Below are 24,989 nucleotides of genomic sequence, written 5' to 3' on the forward strand. Positions count from 1 at the left end.
TGTTTGTATAACTATTTTATTGACTAGAGTAAACAGGGATAAAATTAAAAAATAATTGAACACACGCAATAACTTTTCACCAAACGACATTCATGGGAGGTTTTTGCTTTGTGCACTTTGTGCACCAACTCATTAACAACTTCAAATGTGAACGAATGATAAAATTTAACGGAAGCAGTTTTGTTTGACTAACAGGGGGTTCAACAAACTCACTAGCTAACAAGCACACAATACAAAACATTACATTTATTGCACATATACTCCTACATTAAGTATACACATGTGTAAATCGGATATAGTCTCATGGGCAGTGTCTAGATCAACACAGAGAAAATTATTTTCCCAGGTATTGATAAGAACAACTTACGAGTATATTCAGGGATTCTGACATGAAATAAATATGCAAAACACTATCAACATCTTTTGAACTGACAATTATTGAAAGCATCGAAGAATCTTGCTGAACAGAAAACATAAAATTAAAGAGACATCTGCCATGAAATTGATAAGTGTGTACATATGCGTGAGAAAACCGTTTACATAAGTGTATGTGGCAGTAATAATTTTTTATATAGCGTTGTATTCAGATCCCAGCAGGGACGCCAGAGCCAAGGTTTGCTTGACTTTTCTAAAAAGGGAGAATTCATAAGTGCTGTCATTGTTACCATTTGTTACCTGTATTATTGTATATATTTCATGAGTCGTGTTTTTAGGATTTGGGCAGTAAAATGGGGCAATGTATTGAAGTATGAATTTCTGTCTTCCACACTGCAGTCTTTCTAAATTTAGACTCTATCATGCCCCCTTTTGGCATTCCTGCAATATGAGAACCGTAGGACTTTGATTGCCCAAATACCTATGTAAATTGTTATTTTATCAAATCTTAAAAATCTAATACGTATTAGTTACAAGTATTTGGCTGTCAGAGATAGGTACAGTACACATCAGCTTGGATAATTAGGGGCCCTACTATATACATATATATATATAATCTTCATAAACGTTCATAATGTTAAAAAGTGGACCCAATTTATAAACTTTACTCCTAAAATCCACAAACAAGATACAAAATCATTAGTTACTTGAATGGAAGAATCATGAGCAATTTTCAGACTATAATCTGGAATTAAAATTTCATCCCCTAAATTGCTATCTCTACTAAAACCATTGCAAACGACATATTGTTGCGACACAAAAGTAGACCTGGAAGTACAGACAAAAACTCAGATCTACTACTGAGTGATTTACTGCCAAATGCCCCAGAGTAGTTGAGCCAGAAGAATATAGCCTCAGACACTTCCACTGAATTCCAGAAGTACCAGATGCATCAGACCAAAGGCCACAGTTCCAGCTGGAGCTCCTTGTTTCAACCTGGGCCTCCTGTTAGCCCAGGCCATGACAGGTTGCCCTTGGTTGGCACCATGCCTGAAACCAAGGGCATTGTCCTTAATTGTGCACATCCTAGTAGCGGATCAGAGTCTGTTGGTGTCTGTTGGCTAGTGTTGACAGGATCCTTAGCGACTTGCAAAGAAAGTGTGTAGGGGCCACCGGCAGTATTTCTGGCATATCTTAATGACAATTAACATTAGGTTAAGCATCATTAAAGGGTCTGCAAAAATAGAAAGTAAAAATGCTTGAGCAAGGCACAGCATCACTCAAAGGCATCGGGAAAATATATTTTAGAAATAAAAGAGGAGAAAAAAAACTTTGAAAATTTGACGGAATAATTTTCAGAAACCAGGTCCACCTTTTGACACATCTTACACATTATTCCCTATTTATGCAATTGTCGCTACAAGAATAAAATTTGACAAGATTTGTGAAATTACAACTTGGGCTGTTCGAGACGTAAACACATCCTGGGAGCAATTTAAAAAAAGTTTTGTACTCTAGATATATCAAATGAATGAATTTGCGATATGTAGAAATTTGGGCATCTGATAAAATGACCGAAATGGCATATACCCTAGACAAAATTTAAATATTATGCTTGATACAAAGCCTTTCTTTGTCATATATACTGACAGTTCTTAATCTGGAATTATATGGTGTAATGATAAAAGAGACGATGTATAGCAATACTTCTTCTTGGTTCTTAAGTTTTAGTCATGTAGCAGTTTTTACCGTTCTTGACCTAGCATGAACCTCGGCTAATTCAGTTTTACCAATCCTTTAATGTTTGATGCATGAAATCCATTGAAAAAAATTTGGAGTGTTTCATCTCAGAAGCATAAACTCTGCAAAAACTTGACAGTCACCGTTAAAACTCATATGTATAATCACCAGACAAAAGACACGCAAGGATAACATCGCAAAAAAAAAAAAAATGGCAAATATAACCATTAAAAACAAAAACAAAGTCAAAATAATACTTGAAAAGAGTAAGTGTTAAATAAACTTCAACATACATTGACACTTAGGGTTACCAGATTTTCAACCCTGGCAAAGTAGATCCACCCAAAGCTTCTACAAATCGTTAACAATTAAGTCTGGAAGTAAGCCAAATGAATCATCACCACCACCACACAACACTGGAAAAACTCACGAATGTGGCAACAAAAAAAAGGGATGTACGACCGAACACCTATAATCGAGGCCTCAGATTTTTCTATAATATAGTAGCCTCTTGCTATAACACACATTCAAATATTGCACATATCTTATTAAAAAATCCCTTTTGCAGAAATTCAACTACTATTACAACGTAGGTCAAAAGTCATAGGATGGCACAGTTTTTCTTCTTTGGCTTACATGTGAGATATAACGAGAAATTATTCAATGATTTTCACTATGATTAACATTCCTCCCCTTAATTTGTAAAAAGTATATAGGCTATGCCAGGTTGGAATCGGGGAGAACACAGAGGGCAACTTCCCTTGCCAAAAAAAATTTTCTCTCTCCTTACAAAAACATAGTAGCAGAAACGATGCAGAGGTGCCATCATGAAGAAAGTATTGGGGGAGGGCTGGAAGTTGCCCCATGCATACACAGGACTCAAAGGTCTATGCAGGAGGAGAGTGCATTGAATATTGTATTAATTTGTTATTAAAGGATCGTGCTCCCTCACAAAATTTATTGTGGGCGGCTCAAACAGCCAGAGCCCCCAGGTTCTAGCATTTATGCCCTGATGGGATGTTTCAAGAAATATTGACAATTTTCTTGTTCTACATACATAAATGCAAAGTATGGCACTCGTAAAGACAGCGCCCTCTGAACTACTGATGTCTGGTAACCCTATCGAATCATTTTTCAAACCACATTCCCAAGTTTGAAAAACTAAATGTAAAATTCACAATATAAAAGTAAAAACAAAATGTTTGCAGAAAAATAAATTATGACTAGCATTCAATGCATCGAGGAAAAAAGACCAATACAATTGTCATAATTCTCTCCACACAGTAATGACTTCGCATTCATAATTTTTCTTTCAGTAAAACTAGAAAAAAAAATAATGTGCAAATAAACCGTAAAAGTTTCTCTTCACCATGCCCGATACATTGGTACTTGGCTCAACAATGAAGCTTATGAATAGGTGAAGATAAGTAACAATTTCTTCCATCGAAAAAGTAGAACCTCTCTATTTCGAAACTGGCAAGAGCAAGAAAAATACTAAAGATAATTTTCAACAATTATTCCATTTCACAACATACTGAAACCATTTCCGCTTTATTTTTTATTTCTTTCTCAGCATTGCCTAGACAATTGCAGAACTCACCCATCAATGCTGTAACTTCATCTTTCTTTGCGATACAATTTGAATCTCAAATTTCCCATAGGCCTATGCAAAGGGGGGGGGGGGGGTTAAACTTCTCCCCAAAGCATATTGTGTATTTTTGCAGTAAAAAACAAAAAAGCTACCCTTTGGAAGGAGAAAAAAGTTGGGCACTCCGCCAGAAAAATGCTGCATGCGCTACTGCTCGAGACATTACTGTACCAAGTAAAAAGTATGTCCAAGTGAGATTGAGAACTTTAAACGTGGCTTGGACAAGCCCGATGAGAACAAGGTGATCGTCAACCTCTACCACTAGACAAAGAAAATTAAGAAAGCTAAGAAATGGTAATTCTGTAACGGAGAGCTAACATTGACAATATATCATTTTCTCTAAGCAGATTTAGACATAATCCTATAAATTAACCCCCTACATTTGTGTGCATGAAGTAGAAAAGTGAAAGCGCATATAATATTTTTTGGTTTTCCCTTTGTATGAAACATTTCATTTCGCCTTAGAAAACAAACCACATTTATGCAAAATCAAATTTTTGTGTTTCTGTTCTCTATTACCATGATTTGGCCTTTGAAAAATTATTTTTTCTTCAAAGCAAATGCTTTGTGTGAGACAGGTGAATTGTATTAAATGTGAGTAATTCCGTGATAGAGAGGTTCTATTGCATAGAGTACAAAAATTACATTTGCTTAGAAAAAATTAAGATATAGCGGACAAAAAAAAAAAAAAAAAAAAAAAAAAATCACACTCATGCATGTGTTCATACACTTATAGGCAACTGTAAAGGAGTTCAAACATATATAGCAATCTGCTTTTTAAAAAAAAATGAACACGCTGAATTAAGTTAACGCACATTTGGAAGCTATATTGAACGCACACATATGTGTATATATATCTTACAGTCCGTTGGGTTATCAAGTTATGTATTCAAGTTACTTCATACATCATTTTTGGCCATGCCTTTGGAGATATTCCAATAGGTTCAGGAGACGAATGGCCCTTGGATCGTTTGGCTGGAACAAACAATGAAATATTTTAGCGAGAAATAAATAAACCAAAAATATGAGTTACAATTTTATCTCAAAATAAAATTTTCATATTCAATTATTTAAAGGTGGGCCACACTACCTCTGAAATCTTGCACAAGGTTGGTGTTCGTTGAGAGACAGATACAGCTAGCTTTTGCTTCCCCCCCCCCCATTTTCACTAGCAAGTAAACCAGCTGCGACTGCATAGCCACGCAAAACATCAGCACATCGTGTGGTCCTAAAATCTATTTTTTCTCCAATTATTGAGTGAAATTTGAAAGCTTTTGACATCATGTTTTCAAAAGGGATATGTTTCCACACAAGAGTAGCATCAAAGATGAATAGATAGAGAACAAGAGGATGACCACATGACCCGTAAATTTAAGGAGCATTTCCGTTTTCTAATGAAGCTTACTTGAATTTAGAATCTTGAATGAAATTCAGAGACATAGCTTGAGCTTACCTACTACTACTATAAAAATGATTTCAAACCTCAAACAAATTGTTATACGTCACAATGTGTCATATACCTAACGTGAAGTTTTTGAGGAATGTTCGTTATATGTTAAAGAAATGCACCCCATCTGTTTTCAGAATTATTCACAAAAACAGGATCCTGCAAAGAAAGTCTGGACAGACCCTTGCATCAACTTTAGCAGGTTATTTTGCCTGTTGTATGAAGCATGAATTTTTACATCAAGCTCACTTGCCATCTGGGTGCAAAGTCCATGAACCTTGTTAATGCAAAATCACAAAAAGGTGTAATACAACTTTAGAACAAAACATGTGTTGGGTGAGTCTAAATAAGAGATATCGTCAAGTTTCTTTGATAACATGAAATTCGATTCACATAAAACAGTTCCTTTGATTCTGCATTAAGATGGCACAAACCTGCAGTCACAATCAGGGTTCCCACTAAAAAAATTAGAAAAAGTTGGACTAAAAAGTAGGAAGGGAGGTACCCACCTTCGACGCCATAATCACAGCATAATAAAAAAAGTAATCCCTAAAAAATTAATCCCCCCCCCCCCATAGCACTATTTCAAAAACTTATAAGATTGACTCAAGGAAAAGCAAAATGGCAGAAATGACTTTGTTACAAAGACAATTTTTGGACAAAACACAGATAATTCTTTTTTCTGTCTCTCATAATATTTATTACATTCTTTTTTAGAGCCCTGCAGAGTCGTCAACTCCCTTCGTCAATGTACAGCAGATTATGAAGACATGTACGTTTTTTAAGAATGATGCTCTTTTGAGACCACTTCCAAAAGCACAGTGCAAAACGTGTAAATTACCAGGTCTGATGTAAGTAAGTCCAGGGGACCCAGATAGTTTTACTGTGTTGTACATCCTTCTTTAATGGTTTAAATTTTAGTGTTAAATACCAGTGTAATTCGTTTTTGACAAATGAAGCACTTTCATTTCTAACTCTTTGCCGAGCATTTTAAATATTGTTTACGCCTCTTCATTTCATGCATTAAAAATACAAAAGACAATTGAATGCTATTGGCTAGCATCAGAATCACCAAACCTAGAATAGGCCAACGTATCCAACAGCTTTGTTATGCAAATTTTTGTTTCACCTATACAAAAAATGTGCACCATAATTCTGAATGATGAATGTCAGTAATTGTCTAAGACCATGAAATACAAAATTAAGTTATTTATTATTACATAAATACAAAATTATTTTTCCACCTCGAGACAGAAGTTTTTAATGACTACTCTACTCATTGAAACCTCAAACGAAGTGAATAAAAAAATAAACCGAATGGTCCACATAAACCCCCTTCCCAAATAACCTAAGAAACAACAATTTCTGCTTTGGCAGAATCGTTATTGCAATCGACAACATTTGTAATACTTAGCAATATATATATCGATGATTCCCCCTCAACTAAAATCAATTACACAAATTTTGTTGATAGCATTTGGTGGAAAAGTAGGACAAAAACTAGAAAGTAAGACAAAACTGAAAAAGTAGGACATTTTACCAAAAAGCAGGAAAAGTAGGACAAGAGCCCTGGTCAATCTTTTCAAGGTTCTAGCAGCTCACTGCATGTAGCCCAATGACTCCCAAATGACATGCCACGGTACTTTGCACACATTACCGATAAACTGTTGGAAAAATAACCTAAGTATCTGCTTTTCACTTGTCACAAAAGAGCCTTGAGATCAAGCAGGTTTGTCAGGAATATCTTTCCCATATATTTGAAATATAGATTTTCTCACTTATACATTTCTAGCAGTTATAAGACGATTTCTGCACTTCTGGCAAGAGATCTAGGTAAATGATGCAATTCACTTATACATCTCTCATTTATTCATCTTTTTTCCTTTGTTTCCTTGCACAAAGTGAATAACATTTTAAGCGAGAGATCACTGTAATTCCAGAATCAATGGAAGACATAATTCTGGAATTGATGGAAATTCGGAACTTACGTAAGAAATACTGTCAGAATCTGTAAAAGACTTCAATAATTTGGTGTTTCCGGTTTGATTCAAGTCACTGGTTCCCTTATCCCACAACAGGAAAGGAAACTGTACCTAGTCACCCCAGGAGCAAACACCTATTTTTGTGCTTTCCAATTTGCAACAGAAGTTATTCCTGCCCGTTTCCAGCTTAGAAAGGGGATATAGACTATCGATGTACAAAAATACCGACTCAGAGGTTTCCAAGCAGAAACTAGGGAAAAGCAAGGGGTACTGGCATTACGCCTCCCCAGTCCTGTCTGTTCCCTTACATTTTCTTAGAATCTTCATCGTCGGGGAATGACTCAATAGAGTGAACACGTATGATATCACATAAACATATACTATTGGCAGTTTTAAAAGAATTATGTGTCCCTTTACAGAGGCGATTCCCAATGAAAGGCCCCACGCATGCTTTGGTGGAGCATGGCCTAAAAAAAGGTTGGAAAATAATGATCTGCTGTGCAGGTGCAACCCCTGCTGAAACTATACATGATATAATAATTTTTGTTTCTGAATTACCCCACATTAATTATGATTATGAATACAGATATTCATGTCACATATTCCTCATATTCACATTCAGTGGTTTAGCTTCTTCTGTTTTTTTCCCAAGTGTACATGCATGAAGTCTGGAGAAATCAGATATGACTGATTTTGATAACAGCATAGATCTCATGTAACTATCTACAACTTCATGCCCACATATTTTAGTTAAGGCCTCGGTAACAAATTAGGCACATCTTGACTGCCTGAGTGTAACTGGAGCACATGTGAACTGCATGCGGGGAGACCACAACAGTGGATCGTGTGTCTACTACTATGTGATAAACTTTGAAGTTACAGATAACACTGAGATAATTTACTGGAATACATGCCTGTTGTATCCTTTCCCCAATGCTGCAGGAAGTATATGATGTGTTATTATATCATTCATCAATTCTGACGCTAACCACATCAGAGGCATTGAAAAGTTTCCCTGTCACACTCAGACAGTCAAGAGATGTACAAACTTGTTATTCAGGCCTCAACCAAAGTAAGATATGTAGACATGAAGTTAGAGGTGCTAGATGCAGAGGTAGAGACATGAAGCCACATCAGATCTAAGTCATTACCAAGATCAGTAATGCCCAATTTCTCCCAATCATCAGATTTTGAATGTGTCGATTTTGGTGACTAGTTTGAAATACAAAAATTGCACACACAATCTTACTTTGGATGGTTGATTGGGTAGGGTGTGGGTGGAACTCGACATATAGCCATCACCTCCTGTAATGAATTCTAGGCCATTTTGTTCTGACAAAACGGGTGGCGAGCTGCACAATGAAACTTGCAAAAATTTGGTTAATCGAACACATTGCGTGACCAACAAACATTAAAATATTCACGATGTTTTAATTTATTTTACTTTATTGAACCATAAAATAAGCATAAGAAACTATAGCGTGTCGATCGTAGAATTTTAAGTAATATTGAAAAAATAAAGAAAAATTTTCAATTTCGTCAATATCCATAAAGTTCAAGTATGTAAAAGATTTCAAACTATTTATTATTATTAAACGAGGCAACTTTTCAGCACTATAGTGATTTGAAAATAAAAACTTCATTTTTTTTTTTTTACCCACCCTAATGTACAATTGCTTGGAAGTGGATTACTGTATGAAGAAGCTATTGATAAGAGGGTTCAAGTTCCAAGAAAATAGCAACTGTTGAGTATCATTGACTATAGAAAACTGAAAATGAGTTAGGTTGAAAAGGTGCTTGGTTGACAGTTGTTCCGAAAATTGATGTTTGAATAAATGAGGTTCTACTGTATATGGCTTTCTTGATGTCTTTATCCTTCATATAATGGAACTTTGCAGCACCATGGAATTTTTTTAGACAAACCTTGTGCAGTCAATTGACGCTCATTATAACAACCCACCCAACATTCCATGGAAAACAGATGATATATTAGGAGGTTATTACATCGAAAAATTGAATAAGTGTTTGAAGAGAATTTCATATTTGGACGGAATAAAAAAATACTAGTTATTGTTATATGACATAAAAAAGAAAATTGTAACAATAAATCGCATAGCTGTCAACTTCTGAGAACAAGAATTAAGGAGATTTCAAGTAGATTCAATGAAATTCTTCATGAAAACTCCACTGGCGAATATGAAGGGCCCCCCTTTCAAAAAATATGGCATCATGCTAGCCATTGTCAACTAGCAAAAAAGTACAAAAATGACGCCACTCTCTGCTACCATACAACAGTTTCTAATAACTGGCTGTTACAAAGATTAATTTTTGAAAATAGAGAAAATTCAACTGCCTTAGCGTGGAATCTAACTCACATCTTCTTTTTCTGGGTCAACGTCCTAGACCACTAGACTACAAAGGCAACAAGTCACAACTGGCTGTTGTGTTTGATTCATTGCCTTTGTAGTCTAGTAGTCTAGGGCGTTCAACCGGAAAGTGAAAGGACGTGGTTTCGATTCCCCGCGAAGGCAGTTGAATTTTCTTTCCAACAGCCAGTTGTTAAAAACCTTCGTAGCAAAAAAAAAAGTGTGCCAATTACAGTCCAACAGTAGCTTAAACTAAGATATCTGTTTCTTCTAAGAAAAGAAAGTAAGATAAGGAACAGATATTGGCTATATATATAATACTGACGCCACACTTTTGCTCAAAGATGGCAGATGAGTTAGCCTAGCATTTCAAGTAGCTGTAGGTTTGCCATTACTTACACTAAAATAAAAATCACACTATTAAAAAAATACACCATCGGGCCCAAAAACGGGATGTATAGTCCTATTCAGGATACATGTTGTACCACTGATTCAGTTATGGAGAGAGCAAACTGATGTTGCCAGTTTGATGAATTTGTCTCTTCCTTGCCAAACTGAAGAACTCCAGGATTTTGCTACATTGGCTGAAATAAGGCTCCAGCCACAATTTTATTAAACGTGGTGTTTTAGAGTAAATTCTTAAAAAATAGGTATATTTCACAATCATGGTTGAAATTCTACAGCTGACTAGAAAAAAAAAAAGAGAACCTCTGCAACTATGTAATTGTATGCACACATTTACGTGCATATCATTAAAGTTCCAGGGGTATTGTATTGCAATTATTTTTTGACACTGAATAAACACAAAAAATAAAGTGCCAATTTTCATTAAGAAAACATGTCTAGTCATCTGTATAATTTTTCCCCCTTATATGAAGAAACAGTTATTCATTATGAATACCACTGGACAAGATGTATACCAAATTCTCTAGCATCATGGTCAAACATACTTACAGATTGATTTTAATTTTTTTGCAAGAAAAGAAAAAAGCGGGATAGAGAGATGAGTTAGTATTGAATTGAATGGGGAATATGAAATGAATAAAGGAAAGAATTTGTGACTCATCGTAATAATTATGGTGGAACAATCGCAACAATGAAGGGTCAAAATAACGAGCATCGATTGAAAAACAGTTAACTAAAAAAATTAAACCGATTGTCCTACCACTGAGTTCAACAAATTCAAAGTATTGAAATTTGGGTCTCGCTTCAAGATGAAATCTAGACGAGTTGCCTGTTCGTGTTTCTGGTTCTTGACAGATACAGTCTTTGTCTGAGGCAGGAAACCATCCTTTGCGACCGTTATACTGTATTCGCCATCTGTCAGGAGCCTCCAATATTCTCCATCCAGCACTAAAATTTATTTTTTAAAAAACACATTTTCAAATATCATGACAGATTTTAGAAATAAAATGGTTACATTCAAAGAATGTTAGAAATAACTATCAGCGAAAATAAAATAAAAATTGATGGAAACACATCAAAATTTTACAGCTATCACTGGCATATTATGGTGCCCCCCCCCCTGTTGACGTAATATTTGAATGGGCCTCCTACACAGAGGCAGAAAAAAAAAGCAAGAGGATAAACCACTTTCTCAGAAAAGATAGAAAAGAAATTAGAGTTAGTATTGGCTTTGTTTTCAACAATGGAAAAGAGGGTCTCTTCCTTAGACACCCTTCATCTATTTACTGAGGTTCAGGTAAAGCAGGTTCAGTGACCTTGACCAACCTTGGTTTCCAGTATGTAAAATCCCACCCTTCAACTGATAAGGCATTTTGCTCAAACTTTCTCTCAGTAGGGGATCCAAAGGGAAATGCAGATAAAGATTGTTGTTAAAGCTTTCTTATTCTCTCCCAGAGAACGTGAAAGAATCTTCTATAGGAGAAAAAAAAAGGAAGATCATTAATCATTGATCATTTTTGTCACACCATGGTCATTTTCTGCACACGAGGGCTAATTAGACCGGGACCTACAATTTATCGCCGATTCTGAACGGCAGGCTTGTTGTTATACTCATCGAGAAGTTGGTGCGCTAACCCCTCGATGGGGGACTCCTTGCGGTAGCAATTTTTTCTGTGGTCATGTTGCCATTTTTGTCGTATCCCTGTGTCAGGAAAGTTTTCTGACAAGGACGAACCAGGTATCGAACTCGCGGCACCTCTAAACATCCTTTGGTATTTTAGGCGAGTATCTTATCGACCTGGCTACCACGCCCAAAAAAGGAAGACCAACCACTGGAATGGTAATTTATCCCCTTTTAATTTTTTTCCCCTTCAGATTTTCCCTGATTTTTCTAAAATACTAAGAATTTTCCATGACTTTTGACAAATATTTAAAATTTTCCCTGACCATTTTCTGATTCTCAGACTTTCCCTGACTTTTAGGTTGCTGGGAGCCCTGCCATGATAGAACACACCCTGGTTCAAGACAGGTTTTGATGTTATGGAGGAGGGAAAAAAAAAATAGATCCTAAGTCTCCTTCATGGAAATCTGATGGGACCACTAGGTTATAGCAAAAATACTGCGATAACTGAAATTTTTATAGCTGGGTTTGAATGATCATCACAGCTTTCTGGGTCACACTGGGCCTGTTTGCAACCCCTGCAGTCAAGAGATATTTTTTCAATGTATGCTGAAGGGAATTTGTACTGCGAGCAAATCCCCTTAAATTGTACTAAAATTGTTTTATGATGAAAGTGTCAATTTGAACAAACAGCTGTATATACAATATTAAAAAAATATCGTCAAACTCACCAGAAGTGACATCATGATCAATTTTGCGATGACTCGTTACATTGAAAACTTTGACAACAGCTCCTTTCAATGGCTCGCCCGTTCTGGCATCTCGAACAAAACCTTTAACTCCAATATGGCTCTGTAATGAGAAAAAAAAACAAACATACAAGGATGGAAAACTATTTCCCTCCACAGAGAGACTCCTGGAAACAAATTGATTCATGATGGGAAGTACATTTAACGTCACAAGAACTACATTGATAAATTTTGGTAGGTGGTAAAAAAACATGATAACAAACCACATTTAGGTAGGATTGTATAATTGGAAATGCCATTAAATGGTGCTTAAACAAGACTGTTGTTAGTGGGAAGAAAACTTCAATATATATATATATATACTAACATAATAGATCAATATACAAGTATCGCAACGAATGCTCAAAGTTACGCAAAGCCAATTGAAGCACAGACCAAGTTTAGCAGAGCACATGACAAATAAGAAGACTGGTAAAACTGCCAATTTGAAAATTTTGCGTAATTCTTACAACTACCATCCCGAGTCAAAACTTGCATGTTTATTTGTTTGTAAAGAAATATACCTAATCAATAATGATTTTTGTTTTTCACATTTTTGGAGATGGTCACTATTGCAACCAAAGATTTTGTTATCTGAGGAAGACCCGTGATTCCCAACGTGGGGCACACGCCCCACTCGGGGGGGGGGGGGGTGACAGGCAATATGATTTTTAAGGTAGTAACGTTGATTATGAAAATTCATATTTGATAGGGAAATAATTTCAGAATTAATATTTGATGAAAAAATTACAAATTATAGAAATTATTATCCAATGAAAAAAAAATTCATAAATTACTGAAATGCCATATTTAATAAGGAAATAATTTAAGTATCAATGAAAATTCATATTTATATATTGAAAAAATTCTCAGAATGTAACATTGTCTCTAATAACATTAACACGATAACTGTTCTCTCTAATAATGTAGAGAGCTCCCTATTTGCCTCAAATTCTGGGCCCCATTGGGTTTACCCATCAAAACGCTACTGTGAGAACCAAGATAATGTACCACGGTATAACTTATTGGTCCTCAGGCTTAATGGAAATAGGTTTTTTTTTTTGCCCACACTGTCTTGAAGGTTGAAAACTCATGCTTTACACCAAGGCTAATTTGGGATTTAAGAGCACAAAGAGAATTTTTCCAAAGGAATATTTCGAGTTTATAATCTTCAAAAACAGTTTCAAGATTGATACAGCATTTAAAGATTTTCTTTCACTGCCCTAGACTCATTGTCCCTAATTAATCCAGGTTCTACTTTATTATTTTTAGATGCAAGCTTATTGCAATTACATCCGAGTAATCAATGTTCTACTATGATATAAAAAAAGAAGAAAAATTCTGACCTGCCAGATGAAGCCCACAAGCGCCTCTTTATTATTCCCCCATTCTTCCAGGAGCTTTCCTTCCGGTGGATACTTATCGCAACCAAGTTCTAGAGTGATTTCGAAATCATTCGAGCCCAAGTAATTGAAATCCTGCATTCCTGCATATAAAACAAAAAATAAAAGACAATGGTTAAATTCTGGCTACTGAAAACAGAGTTAAACTTGTTAAACACTAGACTATAAAAAAGCAGCTTGAATTATCCAATGCATCAAATGGGATCCCTAAACTGACTTCCCTAAAGGGACTTAATCAATTAGCTTTGCTCATACGGCAAGGTCATATTCTTTCTAAAAAATTTGTGTGTGATGCATTTAAGGATTAATGATTGCTTTATGGAAACTGTTTGTAACTGTCTACTACAAAAGTATTTCTTAATCTTTACTAATTATTCAACATGTACCGAGAGCTATTTTAATTTGCGTATCTAGATTTCTGTTTTTATCATTTTACATACACAGCAAGTCTGATATAACAAGTATAGCTTACAACTAGAATCTTGCTACAGTGAGTGATTGCAAGAGATTGTCAAATAGCTGATGCGAAAGGTATTCAGGTATAGCGAGTTAAAAATATTATGCATCTTTTGCTACAACATCAAAAAAAAATTTCTCAAAGAATCAAACTAAAGGGATGAATTGCTATCACTATCGCAGCCACTGTGTGGTCATGCTGGACTCTCATCGTGAGGATCCAGGTTCGAATCCCACCAGTGACACAGTGGTGGTCAGCTGAAGTTGGTTTTCTGCAGTTTTCTAACTTTTAGGCATGAATACAAGTTAGTCTTTCATTCCAAAGAAGTCTCTCTTCAGCATGATACTTGCATAACATGAAATTTCAAGCATTTACCACCTTCACTTGAAAATATGGATGACAGAGGGCAGCAACAGCAAATATACAAAATAAAAACTCTGGCAGTATAAATACACTAAGGGCCACACATATACTCACATCCAACCCATCCTCGCATGTACCAATTCATTAGAAATTCCACAGAGAAATCTATACAAGGTGCATGTACGGTTAAGTAATAGTACCACTATTGCACATGCTCTTTATAAACATTGTATTATGAGATGCCTCTAACAAAGAAAGGATCACAGAAAAGTCAAAATTTTTTTAGCCCCCCATCATATTTTTAGGCTTTACCACTCTTCGCATGGGATATATGATTATCTCATTTAAATTTAGCCTTTCGCAGTGGCTCAGACCACAGCCACTGCCAGAGCTTATTTGATTGGAGCTTGCAATTTAAAATGTTTTCGAAACAGCTGAATAAATTGTGCTGAGAAAATTTTCTGATTATCAGAAAAATGTTAACGAGTATATGAAGCATGTAGTGAGAATTTCAATTGCTCAGTTGGCTGGCTAAATCGTTTCAAGAATTCAAAATTCTATGTGAAAATGTCTTTCGAAAATGAACTGCTACGAGACCAAAAAGAGTCTTCATTACTATTAGAAGGAAATGATCTGAAAGACAATTATAATACAGATATTGCAGAAATTTTCTACAATTTATAACTTGACAGAATGGAACATTTGAAATTTGCTTATAACGAGAGGTCTGCTGAATTGAATTTTCTCAGTGGTAGTGGGCTCTCATTATAACAGACTTTTACTGTAGCAAGCTTCTTGTCATAAGCAAATTTCAGAATTTTGCTCTGTCAGGTTATAAAGTTTAGAAAACTTTGGCAATATTTGCATTACAAAAGTCTTTCAAATCATTTCATTCTAATATTAGATTATTTTAATCTCAACTGATTTCCTTTACCTTCAACTTTTGGTTATTCAGAACATTTGGAAAATAAAAGTTGTAAAGAAAGGGATAATTTTAAGATTAAGTTAGATAGAAAACTCAAGAGATTGTATAAATTCAAAAATTGTCTAAAATACGTACAATATATATATGTATCACAATCCAAAAATTTTTGAATGACAAAAATCCTGGATAGGTATATACTCACCACCAGCAACACTGTACCAAGCGGCCCCATTAGTGATGCCACCCTGGTGTGAAAAACTATCATCTCCGCAGGATGCTGCTTCTGCTCTAGCCATAGTTTTATGCAGCGTGGAATACGTGGTAGCAAGGTGCCTGTTCATTTTTTAGGAAATAAATATACAAATGTGAAACAGTCTGCAAAATGATAAATCATTTGAAATTTCTCAAAGAAAGTACAATGAAACCCTGATTATTCAACATAATTGAAGAGTTGGGGGGAAACTGTTTCAGTCCAAAAAAAGATCAGAGCCCAGTATATGCACATCGCAGAAAGCAATATTTGAGTGTGTGCATATGCTTTGCTTTACTGATGTTTAGTTTGTGCTTTGTGCTCATGAAGTTGAGGTTAGTTCTTGTATCAAAGTATCACTGAATATAGATTTGTTGCATCCTAAACAAACGTCATGTGTCAAGATTCCAGAGGAATGGATGGAAGTTATAAGAAGCGGTCACATAAAACCATCTCCTTTCGTAGTGAATGACTGTAAACAAGAAATTGTTAAAGCTTGAGCAGATTTTTTAATGCCTATGTACCAGAAAAAATGCTTATTTCAGACAAGGCCAATCAGACGACTTCATGCACATAGTTCTACACCACATTTAGTGTACCACCGTTCTTCTTTGGTAATCACCCCAGCCATGAAGTTACTGTAAAAAATGAGCAAAAAGGATGAAAGGACCATCAACAAGAGAAGAACATGCCTTTAGAAGAATTGGAAGTTTTGTACAAACCTCCCTAATCTCTCGGAGATACCCTAATCTCTGAAGTACAATGACCTGCAATCTTTAAGAGCTTTTACAACTCTTGATGTGGGATGGACTTGAGAGTGAAGAGCAGCATGATGACGTAACTTGGAACATATACATGACAATGATGACTAAGGATAATTTTTTTTAACTGAATATTTTTCTGCATTAACCACCAATAATTTTTTATCTCTTTTTAACAATTCATCATACTATGATCGAATATCATAATTATTAAAATTTTATGCAATGTGTGCGTGTTCAGTATCAGAATCCTGTTCACACTACATGTTCGTGGAGGGTGAAGCCAAGAAAAAAAAAATTACATACGACCATTTTTTTTATTTGCTTTTGAAAAATTTTTGGTTTGAGTTCAATATGACATATACCACGATATAAAATTAAAATAAAGTTTCTAACATTGTAATTAAACCAGATTTTTGAAGAGAAAAATTTCTTTTCCTGAAAAATTTTGTTTTATGGACTGAAACCATTTTTCCCCGACCCTTCAATTGGGAATAGCCTATGTTAGGAAAACTGAAATTTCTGAATAATTGAACATGCCATAATTTAAAGGTCCAAACAGTGCTCTCTTCTAGCTCACCTACCCTGCCGACAAAGTGCAAAATCTTATGTGTCACCCCTAAAGACAAGCATGGTAGGAGGCTGAAAGGGCTTCAGAAAAGAGGACTCTGGGATAAACCTAGATTTTTTCCACCTGTCTGAAGATGCACACAAGGGTGAACAGACAAAATGTACTTGACCACACATCCCGCTTTTAAAGAAACTGTCCCATTTGTTTTTTTGGTCCATAATTATTTTACCATTCTTAATTATGTCACATAACTTTTCCACATTACAGTTCTCATTGATGAGCCGTTATATTTTCCTTCCTCTTGTATTGGAATTTTTTAATTGATCTAAATTTTTTTCCATAGAGACCTTGTTACCGCCAAATACCTACTCCAAGGTTTCACAGGCAAAAACCAGGAAAGTGCGAGGGGGGGGGGGGGTTTCTGGTGGTCCAAGTGATGGACATGTGAGAACTCAAATTCTCTTTGCCTTTATATATTTTGACTGGTCCTAAAAAATTACTGGGTAGGGTTGTTAGGGCCCCCAAGAAGATTCTCATGATATTTTGTTTTTTCACACTATAAATTTACTATAGAGAGGCCCGTGAAAAACCCGACCTGGAACGTCAACAGAAAATCCTAGCCGGGACCCCTGCTGCAGGATTTGGGCGACAAGGCAGAATCAAAATGCCCACATACCCCGTGTAATAGAGTCCATTCTTGGTTCTGGTATTACAGCCCCCAGGCCTCATCACTTCCATCAAGTTCTAACCATTTTCGTTGCCAAGTAATTATTCAAAAGAGTGACAGCCAATAGTATCGTGTGAATTTTTATTATTCCAAAATTAAAAAATTTATGTGTCTAAACAAAGCTTAGGCTGCTGCATCTTACAACCTGCCGCCTGGGTTCACTGAACCCCTTGCATCCTCGTTTAAGCTACCCCTGGGTCCAAATAACATTTGTAGAATATTGGTCTGCAGGTCAAATATGCAAGATGGCTATTGCTCACATGTCACAAACTGGAGTACAATCGAATCCTGTTTTAACGAATACCATTATAGCAAAAATCTTGTTTTACCGAACAATTTTCTAATCCCCCAGATAAGTTTACATAGGAACAATGAAAAAAACTGGAATTCCTTTATAACAAAATTTTATTGTAATGAAGTGATTTCTCTGGTCTCTTGGAGTTCGTTGTAACAGGATTCGACTGTATTTGTCACATTATGCAAAATTGATAAATTTTTAGAAGCATATTGTTTAGGCCAGAGGTCAAACACCCCTGATCTAAACTAATTATAGTCTAATACCGGGTTAGACAAATCATACGCCAGATCCTAGAACTTTCTAATGTAATCACAGAATTGGAGTCTAAGCACAACAGAAAATCTTTGAAAACTATGTTCACATGAAAAAGTCAACTAAGTTCGGTAAAAAATAGGGACCCCCCCCCCCCCATGACACTTAAAACCATTTTTCTCTGTCAAAACAAATGTTTGGGTCTACAAAAAAATTACTGCGCCACGGAAATAGGTTCGAGACAGAAATTAGACTATATATTTTTCATCATATAGTAACAGAGCAGAGATCAAGTACCTGAACGTGTCATCATCGGGTGTTGCGGAATAGTCATGAACGGAAGGAGAACGAGATTCATCATAAGGATAGTTTGCAACAAGAGCTCCGCCATGCAGATTGGCTGACAGGACAAATGGGTTATTCAGAATCCATTCAATGACTGCCGCTGTCTCAGGCTGTAGCTGTGGCAGAATAACAAAAAGTAAAAAAACAGCATTCAGAATAATTTGAAGGATGGAGAGCAAAAATGAATGACAGCAGATTTCATAATCATAGGCGTCTTGATATATTTCATTTTCGAAATGCGAAAACCTATTACTAAGTATATTTATGTATCCATTCTATTCAATGGAGAGAGTTTTAAGTATAACGTCAGTTGGTAGTTTCAGTCTGGGCACTTTTTGTTGTGTTTTTGCTGGTACACTATCAAACCAATGGTTTACAACATTGGAATTCAAGACAATCTAATTGACCCTTCTGAGTTGCCAATGAGACTAAGACCAATAGTTAACTGCCAGTTCGAAAAACGACAGAGTTCTACAATTTCTTTTTCTTATGTCTTGCCAAGTAGTTGATACATTAACTCCTCCTGCGGTACAGCGTTTCTGTATTTCAGAAGAGCTAATTGTGTATCAAACTTCTGACACTTCGAGTATCTTATGTCATAGCCTTACCCTGTTAATGAAACAAAATCAAACATGGATATGTGTATGAGGCTGGGGATGTAGTTGAATTACTGTCTCAAAAACATCTGACCAATTAACATTCATTATCAATTACCTAATGTTTAGGGCGAATGTCAAAAAGTTGATGTCAGCAAAGTAAGCAGTCTGTTTTAAGAGTGGTGAAAGCATTGCTAATAACTGAGAATGTTCAGGAATAACTAGAAAAATAAATAAAATCTGCCATAGAATTTTAAGAGCAATGCACATAAGCTCTCACTTGTTGATGGCGAAAATGCAAGTAGTGGCAATCTCGGCAGAAATTAGCATTTTAAAGCTGGAAAAAATGATTTTTTAGGCTCTTGTACTTTCTTGTAAATAAATAAGTCGCAAATGAGACAATATCAGACCTGGAAAAATTTCAGTTTGCCAGACCACAATGGCGACTAAAACTTTTCCACGAGTTATTATTAAATGGAACCAAATCATTTTATTTATACGTGCATAAAAATTGATATTTTTTAATCAATTAATAATTTTCAGCTGTTTCCACAAGTCTATCATCCAGTGTCATGGGGGGCCATTGGCTGTGATGCTGCATCATCATTGAGAGATGCCCACCTCATTGTCTATGCTGATGCTGAAACAACATGCTTTCGTAGGTACTATTGCCATCTGGTGGTTCAAGAGTGACGAATGCGGTATGTGGTCGGCTGTGATTCATTGTTTCTTTGGTAGTCTGCCGCATTCATAGCAACAACTATGTCATCTCTGCACATTCCTACTCACACTTGCATTCAGTTGCACTCACTTCGTCGCTTGCAGGTTGACTCCACTCGAGTCAGGATGTATTAGCAATGGGATAGCTCTCCCGTTTTCTACATTCCAGAACTCTATTCAAGGCTGCTTCATCCTGTATGGCCCCCAGATGCAAAGAATTGGTAGAAAAAAAAATTGATAAGCGGACATTGGATACCCGGCTGTGATAGACTGATCCTCATGGACTGGAAATATAGACGAGCAACATGACCATTTGTAGTACTTTGTCAAAATTTGAACATTAAATTTAATTCTGTTAAAGTAAAGTAATGTTCAGAGTTAAGAGTTCAACTCTTGCTGTGTTATCTAGTGATGCTCACTTTGAAATGGAAATGTGATTAGTTGGTCACAGTGGGAGTTAATATGCAAAGAAGAAAATTTTTGGGATTTACGTCTACCATGTCTACCAAGTCAGTCTACCATGTTTACCATTACGTCTAGCATGCCTACCAACATAGAAAGAGGTTACTAAGTCTTGGGAGAGTGAAAAAAAAATTACACTGTTTTTCTATAAAGAAAAGTACACTTATAGCGACTAAATCTTTTTTCGATTCATCAAGTCCTGGTTTACATCAGGGCTGTACAAATTCCAGGTGTCAGGTCGCCTCGCCATGGCAACTAAAAAAAATTCATATCAAAGCCTAAAATTTTCTTCATGTAGTTTTCTAAAATTGCAGGCTGAAAGCAGCACAGAACGATTGGAATTTACAGCAGCATATCTGCCAACATGAAAAACGGTCACTATGCCCTGAAAAAGTCAAAAGTATTATTTCAACCTTTTTCTTCGGGTGTGATTTTTTTTTTTTTTTTGACACCTTCAAAATTTTTCTGGAAACTAGATTTTTTTTACATTCATAATAAATCCAAAATTAAAAATATATATATATAATGATGTATTCAATAATTTTGAAAAAACTGGCAGAAGAAAAAACAATCTATTACCGAGTGATCCACTTCGTACTTATGGAAGAAATGGTTGGTTTTGTGATGAGGTTTCCTCTCCATCTTGTACACGACTGAATTCAAATCCGGGAAGTCGCGGTTCAAGTCTATTCCATTCGCATTCTCTCTGCCGGCTAACCAATCTCTGTCTCCAGACTAGAGAAAAGATCGAAACAAAATAACAGTCGTTAAGACATCAAAATGGTTTAAAATATTGTGTGTAATCAAAAGACCAGTTCATTTTTCAATTCCAGTCATTTTGATAAGGAGAAACGTACGTGAAATACATTATTCAGCACAGTGGAATTTTTATTATGTTCTCGCATTGTATATACTTTTTTGGTAGCTTGATCACATTTTTTATGTCAGTAATATATTTCTTTCCTTATCCTCACTATAACATAAGGTATAGGAATTACCATATATACTTATGTATAAGCCGAGTTTTTTTTTGTTCAGAAAATCTTTAAAAAAATTAGAGGGTTGGCTTCAACACGGGTCAGTTTTTGAGGGAGGAGAACAATTCAGCCTGAGGTCAATCACCTCACCTTCCCCCATAATGAAGTGCACTTATTCTGACATGCAAAGCGGGTTCAACTCAACCCATGAAAACAAAGCCACATTTTGGCATCATGGAGGCAGTGGCGTATATATTTACAGGGGAGATTACCCAACACCATCTTATGGCAAAAAGCTTCTGCAAGAAACTCACGACGTCACTGAAGAAGGCCATCTCACCTATAGCCATAGGATATAATACAAACAAGGGTAAAGATGGTGCATGCATCGGCCTGCTATATCCATTGGCCTATAGGTGAGATGACCACCTTCAGTGACATCACAAACTTTGTGCAGAGGTCTTCTGCTATCGATAGTGTTGGCATGGTGGACTATAGCCCAGGGCAGCAAGTTCAGCGGGATAGCAAATTTTAGGAATGAGTGGCCAAGACAATTAGTGAGAGCTGCCAAATTTGCATAACCCTCAATAAATTAGCCTCTGCCCAGACAGCAAAGGACTAGGTGAGTGAGTGACCAAAAGATTGACCTACAGAGTTTGCAAGCAACGCGGGTGAGCAAAAGACTGGCATACAGAGTGAGGAACCAGGTCATTAAGTGACCTAAAGTATGTGCAAGCACATGAATGACCAAAAGAGCTATGTAGAGCATGTGAACAACCAAAAGAGTGATCTAGAGCATGTGTAAATGATCCAAAGAGTAAACTATAAAGCGAGGAACCATGTCAGTGAGTGACCCTAGAGCATGTGCAAACATATGAGTGACCAAAAGAATGAATTATAGTGTGTGATCATGGACGTCCAAAAGAGTGACCACCTTCTCCTCCTTACCTGATCATAACCCCATCACTCTCAATGAAGAGATTTTAGCAGGTGGTCAAAGACCTAGGCTATGCTGGGAAGTGTAGGTGTTGTAAACCTTAGTTAAGAAGATTAGACTAGAATGGGAGGAGGGCGGCAAAATTTGTGCAGCCCATAGGTGGCAAAACCATAAATGCGCCTCTGCATGGGACCCTCAATCATTGCTAAGTAACCCTACAAATTGAACACAAGTCATAGTAATTGATATGTAAAGTCGTCTAAGGGCCCCCCCCCCCCCCACTGCAAGAGATCCACAGGCAGTACCCAGGTAAGGGGTTTCCAAAAAACAAAAATATCAATTCACGAAGCATGATAATTACAACACTTTGTGGCCTGCAAATGGTTGCCATCTCTCATATCCGGCCAGCAGACCGAACATTTTGTACAACCATGGCTTTCTGCCCAGCCATTGATATGATAGAAAATGTTTTAATGTCGTCTCATAAAGTGTGTAGTAGAGTGTGAGTAAATGGTGGAGAAGGAAAAATATTTGGAAGGTTTCGTTCATTTTCCATTGTAAAAAACTTGTAAATATACATTTTTTCCCTCCTAAATATTTCTAATATATTAGGATCGACTTATACACAGGTTTTCAATTTCCTATCATTTTAGTGGTCCTCAAGTTGGAGGGTGTTTCTGCAATGTTTTTTTTTTGTTTTTGATGCTGAATTAAATAATCATACCAAAGTAGCGATTTCCCATCCATCAGGATTCATTGAAGGTAAGATGTGGATCCGAGTCGTGTTGACCAGCTTCTGTATGTTCTCATTCCCAGCCAAGTACTCATTGCAGAGATATCCGGCCAACGTTGTAAGCAAAACTCGTCCCAAAACTTCATTTCCATGCATGTTACCGATGTACTTGAACTCTGGTTTCACTATGAAGTACAAAACAAACTCGATATAGTTCAGTTTACTTCAAGTAAACAGCGTTACAATTCCAAAAAATAAAAGATTAATAATAAGATTAGATTACATCCCTTAAGGTATGTGTAGCCCTCTATGCATCACCTGCATACATTGTCCTAGAGTGATTTGATTTGCCGCTCTCTCATATAATGTGTATGACAATGACGGTTCATGAGCGAAAGCAACACTCGCCAGAAAAATGGGAAATTCCAGGAGGAGGGGGATTTGATTACTATCATCTGTACATCAAAGACACTTGAGCCCTACCCTGCAAATATAGTATGGCCAATATCCACAGATAATCAGTCCGTAATCGTAAGTCCTTATATAAATAATCAAAGAATAATTTTTGTCTTGTATGTGATAGAATCTGGAACTGAGTTTATCCAATCTAGAATATACCAATCTCAGCAATCAAGCTGTAATAAGATATAAATTGACGTCTATATGGCTGGCATCTCCATTTCATTCACACCCGCTGTAAAAGGATGAAACAGTTGACACTTGTCTTCTTCATTATATATTGCAGCGGGCAAGGCTTTAATGCATATGAGGCTCTCAGCTTTACCGCCCACTCAAGAACCCCTTCCCCTTTCTTAGAAGAAAGCTATTGAGTATTTTGGTTGAAAAATCTCACATAAAAGCTTAATATACTAGCAACGAAATAAGCACAAAAAATAAAAATTGGCACCGAAGGTGTATAATCTGAATGAAATATGAGCAGTAGTACCATCTCACCACATGAGGGCCCCACCTGGGTATGCCTTGGGGACTTCAAGTGCATAAGTGGGACCCCCTCCTCTTAGTGAAATTTGGAACTATGATTTTTAACAGTAAATATGTTGTGTTCCATACGTTGACAGATAGCAGGCGCATATCCAGGACGATGTGTCAGAAGGAGCGAATTGTGTAAGCTCAATTGGATCGTCCCATATTTTACAGCGCAGAGAAATTTCCCCATATTATACAACTCTTGCAAGACGATCCTCCTATCTCCCCCCCCATATATTCATGCCTAAGTGAAGGCAGATAAAACTGAGGCAAACACCTTCAGCTGGTAATGAAGCTGATGCAGGCAGATCCAGGGTGATGTGTCATAGAAGCGACTTATTGTACAGGTAGATTGCATCATCCCATATTTTACGGTGCAGGCAGATCCCCCCTCCCCTATGGATTTGCGCTCGGCAGGTGCTTCAAGCTGGATGGGGACTCCTGGTGCCTATGGAGTTGTTAGTTAAGGCATTGACATATCAATTATACTCACGTGGCTCGTGTCTACCGGGATTCTTGGTGATTTCGATGACCAGCAGCGGGACTCCCCTCACGCTCCGGTGTCCAAGTTCGTAGACGCGAGTTATATTTGGACATCTGGCGTGGACACCGAACAAGACATATTGCAACTCCATGTTGTCATAATGAACGAGGCGGAGCGGTTCTTGACCAGAAGACAATCCCAGCGCGACCAGAAGGATGATGCAACTCGCGAATACGGCCGCCATTTCTTTGACGTATGTAGATCGATTAAAATAGTCCTTAGAAAATAAGTTTTATGGCCACACGACGATCGCAGGTTTTGAGAAATGGACGACGATACTCTCGCTACTGTTCGGACGGCCCTAACCGT

At 36.6% G+C, this 24,989-nt stretch overlaps 1 protein-coding gene across 2 annotated transcripts; it reads right to left on the bottom strand.

Moving 5' to 3' along the window:
* LOC149081529 (carboxypeptidase E-like) lies at positions 1 to 24,989 on the bottom strand. Of its 2 annotated transcripts, XR_016193467.1 has the most exons (10): positions 24,630 to 24,969; positions 23,141 to 23,334; positions 21,082 to 21,237; positions 18,677 to 18,840; positions 15,723 to 15,853; positions 13,719 to 13,858; positions 12,316 to 12,436; positions 10,724 to 10,911; positions 8,442 to 8,557; positions 4,651 to 4,738 (listed from the first exon to the last, which is right to left on the bottom strand). XR_016193467.1 is itself a non-coding variant. In XM_089238461.1 (9 exons), the coding sequence occupies exons 1-9, from the start codon at positions 24,862 to 24,864 to the stop codon at positions 4,670 to 4,672; spliced, it is 1,398 nt and encodes a 465-aa protein (XP_089094587.1). In that variant the 5' UTR covers positions 24,865 to 24,989; the 3' UTR covers positions 1 to 4,669. The 2 variants fall into 2 exon arrangements, 1 of the variants encoding a protein (XP_089094587.1); XM_089238461.1 differs by lacking the exon at positions 8,442 to 8,557 and having other exon boundaries at positions 1 to 4,738; positions 24,630 to 24,989.

The sequence above is a fragment of the Pholcus phalangioides genome, unplaced genomic scaffold, assembly GCF_987345545.1.
Source record: "Pholcus phalangioides strain wild (caught in Gottingen) unplaced genomic scaffold, Ppha-v1.0 ptg000010l_1, whole genome shotgun sequence".
Lineage (NCBI taxonomy): Eukaryota > Metazoa > Arthropoda > Arachnida > Araneae > Pholcidae > Pholcus > Pholcus phalangioides.

Bases quoted from the DNA above. Each gene is read 5' to 3' on its own strand.
- LOC149081529 (XM_089238461.1), bottom strand. From the start codon at position 24,864: ATGGCGGCCGTATTCGCGAGTTGCATCATCCTTCTGGTCGCGCTGGGA. The intron at 13,859-15,722 runs GTGAGTATATAC...TTTTATATGCAG, and splicing joins TTGGTACAGTGTTGCTGGTG to GAATGCAGGATTTCAATTAC. The intron at 10,912-12,315 runs GTGAGTTTGACG...AATAAATTTTAG, and splicing joins TGATCATGATGTCACTTCTG to TGCTGGATGGAGAATATTGG.